Here is a 6,000-nt window from a genome sequence, read left to right on the forward strand (position 1 = left end):
GCGCTCTTAGGTCTCCCGCCAATATAATCAAAAGAGGGCACAGGAAGAGCCTCATCCCCGAGAATAATATCCACATCAGGAATCAAGGTGGCTGGGGCACAAAGACCTGTCCATTTGGCAGGCAGGAAGTCATATGCCATCCCACCTCCACAAAGACCATTCCAGAAGGAGGGCAGCGTTGAGCAATAGATTTGGTTGTATTTGAATCACAGAAAGATGCATCAATGTAGCCCACATCCATATTGGATTTATCAGTAGTAGGCAGGGTCCAAATGCAAGCTCCAGAAAATGACGTTGGGAAGAGCTAGACATGGATGGGAAATGTGGCTGAGCAATCTTTTATAGTAGCAGGGGCATCTGTTATTGTATCATTAGAGACCACTGCAAGAAGCCAAGGAGGTCCAGATTGGAGGCAAAGCCAGCAAACCTCTCCAAGGGAGGGAGTCGTTTGATTTAGTAAGGCAAAGACCATTTGTAGAAGCTACTCAGTATGGAGGTCAAGGGTTAGCTCACTCCGATTTTCAGGGAGAGCAACACGGTGATAGTTGAGCTCTGGGTACTGGGCCAAAACAAGTTGTTCTATCTTTTTATGAACTTCTTGTTCCCTAACCTGATCTTGAACTCCCCCACCATCTGAATAACTGACCGGGGGGGGGGCAAGTTCCCAGAGAACAGTTTCACCTGGTGCTCCAAAGTAAGGGGCAGAGGCCCACCCTCCATCTCTTATATTCCAATCACTCTCACCTCTAGAGAGCACTCTATTTCAGACCCCAGTCCAGTAAGTCCTTTTATTGGAACTACTGGTGCACATTTGGGCAATGCTATACCAGGCCAAATGCATTGTTGGATAGAAAGCACTGCGAAGACAGGGTCCTGGCTTCCCATCAACCTGTGGGATAGTCTTGGGCTTCTTTATGCATATCCACTTATTGGAATTTGAAAAAAGGGATCCTGGTGTGTCAATCATATTGACTGCTATCTTGGTATCACAATCTACCTGTTGTATGACCTGTCCACTAAAGGGAGATACCAAGTATGTTCCACCCTGGCAGTCACAGGATTTCCCCATCAGGTGAGCCAGGATAACTTTGGCATCGTGTAGGTTTCCAAATCCTCCATCACTGGGCAGGATGAGCATCATCAATACCGGGAAGAGCAGCATAACACACATCTTCATTTGTTCCTGGGGGGGAAACAGAGACACAGTTCTCAGTGGTGGAGCACTCCCTGGAGAAGTGATGGTCATTGTCCCCTTGTTGGGGCAAATATTTTAGGTCTCTCGCCGGTACCCAAATGGGTCTTTTTTCATTTTGAGGAAGACACATCCAAATCCTCTCCATGCTGAGAGGAGGGGGCCTGGTCATCTCCAGACCCCTGTCAATGTTGCAGCTAGTGCACTTGAAATTTCCCGGCACTAACATTTTCTTCCTACTGGATCCTGTGAGGTTATCATCATCCTGTTTCAGCAGTAATTCTGAGATTACTACGTCCATTTCCCTACTGTTGACATTACACCTGTTAGAGTTAGTTTTCAATTATGGAAGGAGGTGTTCAGACTTGGGGATCTCTTTCAGATAAGTTTAGAGTTTAGATGGGATAGATATGCTTAGGATAGCATATAGGTAGATAATAAGTTGTTCATCATCTTCTATGAATATATGCTTCATATGTGCTTGAGAAATTTTGTATATTAATACAATTTAGTTTTGTTTTAAGTCTAAATATTTTCTTTAGACTAAAAGGGGAATTGTAGAGAGACATGTATGTACCTGTAGCACTGACCATGCCAGTTTTGAGTGTGTTCACAGGTATATAGAATGTATGGGGATAAAAGAGCTAGCAGGAGGATATGCTATCTCTTTGGGGTCTGGTTGCAGCCTTGAGAGCAGCCTGAGGACCTTTGGTTCTCAACTTTCTTGGTTTGTCATGTAAGTGATTTCTCCCTCAATAATATATTATAGGACATCCCTATTTTGTGTAGCTTAGTATTTCCACATTAGGCATCAGTGTGTTTGTGAGCACACATGCACATGTGTCAGTGTCTGGAGATCACCAAGCAGACTAAGGACTCTCCTATCTCTGTCTTCACTGCTCTGGATTACGTGTGTTTGCTCTTACCTGACTTCTCCTTCTTTCTTTTCTAATATGGGTACTAGAAATGGAACTTGGGTCCTCATGCCTACAAGGCAAACATTTTGTGGACAAGGGTATCTCATTGCCCTCCCCTTCACTCATTCTTCTAGTCAAAAATCTACTCTTTCCCAGGCAGGCATTGTTCTGAGACCTGGAGAAGGATTTGGTAAAAATAAATAGGCTTTCTGTCTCCTGCAACATATCCTGAGGAAAAGGCAGGTAGAAGACTATTTGGTCCAACAGTGAATTTAAGGAAAATGGGGATGTCTACACAGACAATCCCACTTAGCAGGGCACAAGGAGAGCAAACTCTCCCTCAGTGAACAGTCAGATTGGGAACATCAGGAGATAACAGCTGTATGAGAGAGGACACAACCTCAGTGACATTTGTTTATGAACGGGATTATTATCTAGTGTCCCAAGGCTCATCCTAGTGCTGTGTAAGTAGAGGCTGAGTGGATGGTGCTGTGTCAGGGCTGTGATGGGCACCAGATACCGAGGAAGCAGCTATTAGGCATTTGATGCTTTGATGCTCAGTGATGGTCTATTCTGGCATGGGCCACTGGGCCACAAAAATGAGAACATAGAGCAGAGTTGTGTGTCAGCTGACCCTCTGAGGACTCTCAGCTGTGCTGAATTCTTGACCAAGCTTTGCAAGTCCCTTCTTTTCCAGGCGAAACATCCTTATCAACAACGTACTGGATGGTGTATCTGGCCTCCTTACAAACACAGTGACAAGCGTGCTGCAAAACCAAGTAAGTCCCCAGGTGTTGGCATTCAGACCCAGGCCTGGTGGGGACAGGAGATGCTGTGTACTCATGACACTGTCTCCTGTGAGGTGCAGATTTCTCTTTGGGAGTTCTGTGGACACATCCTCCTAGTAGCTGGGCTGCAGAGAGAGGAGGTAGAAATCACAGATGCTGCCTTGAGCTGGTTACCACATCCATGCTCCACCTGTGCCCTTTAAGCTAATGTTTCCTTGTAATTGACACTTTTATTTAAATGACTGTGTTCAAGGACATGTGAATGAGGTTACTCAATTTTGAAGAAGCTTGAATTTCCAGGGTTCAAGATTTCAAGTTTCAGGAGTCTTAGGTGTTAAGCTTCTGGAAGCTAGAGGTTCAGATGCTCAACTTCTGACATCCTGAGGTGGTGGGTTCTTAGGAGCCCGGGACAGCTCTGATATAGGCTGCTGCAATTCCATAGTTGCAGATTGCAAAAATTAACTTTCACAGGTCCTGGGTATGAGGCCCTCTGTTGGGGGTGGGTTGGCAGTATGTTGCTAGCAAAGTCTCATCTGTTTCCCTTCTCCCTCTCCCTCCTACTTTCTCACCTTCTCCCTGGCTCTCAGATATGTTCACTGCTCCAGAGGCTCCTCAGCAGCCTGAATGTAAATCTTATTCAAGGCCTCCTCTGTATGTCACAGCTCGGGACCTGGATTGCCGTCCATGGGCTAAGGCAACAGCTGTAGGAGTGCCCCTGGAACTCCCATCCAGACCAAGTCGGGCCTTTGTCTTCCGTAACCCTCATTGATAAGGAGGGGGGGCAACAGGAATCAGGCATCCATGGTGTCAGGCCCTGGAGGTGATCTGCCTGTGGTTAGGTCCCTTTACCCAGTCCTTCTGTAGTGACAGAGTGATGACCAGGAGGGAGGTAATGAGTTGTCTGGGCCTTGGTTCAATATCCCAGGGCCAATAGTGAGGTTTTATTCTTGACTTGCTTCCTTCAGCTAATCTACTGACAGGAAAGTTACCAGTCTCCCTTTGAAGAGGAAGGAGCAGAAGGAGGAATGCCATGACTCCTGCTGATATGGATAGTGTTCTAGTTACTTTCTTATTGCTATGACAAAACAACATGACCAAGGGAAATTGTAAAAGAAAGCATTTATTTTGGGATTTACAACTCACAAGGATTAGAACCCATGACCATCATGGTGAGGAGCATGGCAGCAGGTAGGCAGGCCTTGCACTGGAACAGTAAGTGAGAGCTCATGTAATGAGACACAATCACCAGGTAGAGTGAGGTAACTAGGAAAGACATCCATAGTGCCACACCTGCTCCAACAAGGCCAAACCTCCTAAATGTCCTAACCAGTTTCTCTAACTGGGGACCAATATTCAAACACATAAGCTCATGGTGGCAGCTTTCTTTCAAACCCCACAAATAGACTGTGGACCCTGTGCACAGCAGTCTGTCAATACAGGCAGGGGCAGACCTGTACTTGTCACGAGACCAGAGACACTGAGACCTGATCCTGACTCCAGGCTGAACTCGGATTTTGAGTACACTCTGAACCCTGAGTCTGCATCATGAACCCAGACTGAGCTAGGGTCTTTATTACTAAATAAATTTAATTGGGAGTTTTGACTGAGTTCTTCCTTTGAGCATAGACCCTTGTCCTTGGCCTGCATCTGGACTCTGGATTGGTTGATATGGATTCTGCTCAATCTTTCCTCATCTGCCATTGTTCCAGAGGAAGGGACAACAAGGGGTCAGGGAAAGGTGGGAAAACAAAACCACAAATCTACAGCTTTCTCTCTCCTATCAGTGGCCTTAACCAAAACTATCACTTCAGTAATGAGTGGATATAGTTAGGCCAGGCTTCTGTGGATCTCCTTCATGTCTAGTGAAATTCAGTTTCTACTATTGCCCTGTGTTCTCATTCCAGGTTAGTCCCCAGTGACTTCATCTGACTCCCTGTGGCATTGCCACATAGGTCTGCTTGAGCCCACCTGAAGGAGCCTCCCAGACTCTTTTCTTCCCTCAGTGGTTGCCACTCCTGTTACTAGCCTCTGAGCATTAAAATCCTAACTTCTGATGTGTGGCTTGCTTTAATCTTTGCAATAGAACTTGTTTTCAGGGTATGGGGTGTGAGTGGGGGAGTTTACAGCTTAGTGGATAAAGCAAGTCCAGAGATGAAAGATTCATTAGGGAATTCCTCACAGCTTTCTTTTATGAAAAATTTATGGAAGCATGGGGAGAGTGGTCCCACAGTTACTCTGTGACAATGGCAGGACCCCAACCACCAGTCACACATGCACAATTCAAGTGTGTTTTGTTTCCTTCTGTGCTAGTCAGGCAATGGAACTGGGTTACCATGGGTCACAACCTTACTCATAGCTTTGCCATGACTCCTAAATTGTCCTATGGAATTGGTGTAGACTGAGGACCACCTGTCCAATAAAACCCAAGAACACAGACAGAGAGACTCTGTTGGATGTATCCTTTCCTCACTGTCTCTTCCTGAGGGGCATCTGAAACCCTTATGCTCTCCAGGCTCACTTAGACCTTCCATTGCTACTAAATTCCTGGATATCACCTCAAAGTGATATATAAGAATCTTAGTCTCCCTAGGCAATATCAGCGATCTTGATGACAACCAATGGTTCCCGATTCCACCTAGTCAGGGAAGCTACAACTAAAGCAGTGTTCTTAATACCTCACCATATCCTGATACCATGAAGAAGAAACTCAGGTTCACAGAGGAAAAGTGATTCATGTAGAGATGAAAGTGCAGAGCTATGATTAAACTGACCCTCATTTATGTAATCATGGCTTTGCCTTTAAAATGCTACTCCTGAGCCTCAGCACCAGGAGACCCCAGACATGAGCTCATGCCTAGTCACCAGTCAAAATTAAAAACTAAATGATTCTTGTACTCTTCATTGGTTAATTAGTGTTGAGGTATGTATCTTTCTTAAGTGGATTATACCAGTTCCCCTCTGGGCTATGAGTGACAAGGAATTTCTCTTGGGGTAGAATTTATTAACAATCCAACTCCTCTAGGAAGCCTCTGTGTGACTAAACCTACAACTCAGGCACAGTAACTGTTGGTGTAGTCTTTGGTGTCTGTCAGCACTCTTACGA

At 45.5% G+C, this 6,000-nt stretch overlaps 1 protein-coding gene across 5 annotated transcripts in view; it reads left to right on the top strand.

Moving 5' to 3' along the window:
- The window catches only part of LOC101824127 (BPI fold-containing family A member 2-like), an 81,824-nt gene extending 76,873 nt beyond the window's left edge, over positions 1-4,951 (top strand). For 2 of the 5 annotated variants that reach the window (XM_040746540.1, XM_040746541.1), the window contains 2 exons: positions 2,807-2,888; positions 4,802-4,951. In XM_040746540.1, the coding sequence (XP_040602474.1) occupies positions 2,807-2,888; positions 4,802-4,816 (97 nt within the window). In that variant the 3' untranslated portion in view covers positions 4,817-4,951. Of the gene's footprint in view, positions 1-2,806; positions 3,073-3,484; positions 3,726-4,801 lie in introns of those variants that run through there. The other 3 variants (XM_040746538.1, XM_040746542.1, XM_040746539.1) reach the window with 3 other exon arrangements.
- Positions 4,952-6,000: the final 1,049 nt, after the last annotated feature.

The sequence above is a fragment of the Mesocricetus auratus genome, unplaced genomic scaffold (assembly GCF_017639785.1).
Source record: "Mesocricetus auratus isolate SY011 unplaced genomic scaffold, BCM_Maur_2.0 Super-Scaffold_100004, whole genome shotgun sequence".
Taxonomy (NCBI): domain Eukaryota; kingdom Metazoa; phylum Chordata; class Mammalia; order Rodentia; family Cricetidae; genus Mesocricetus; species Mesocricetus auratus.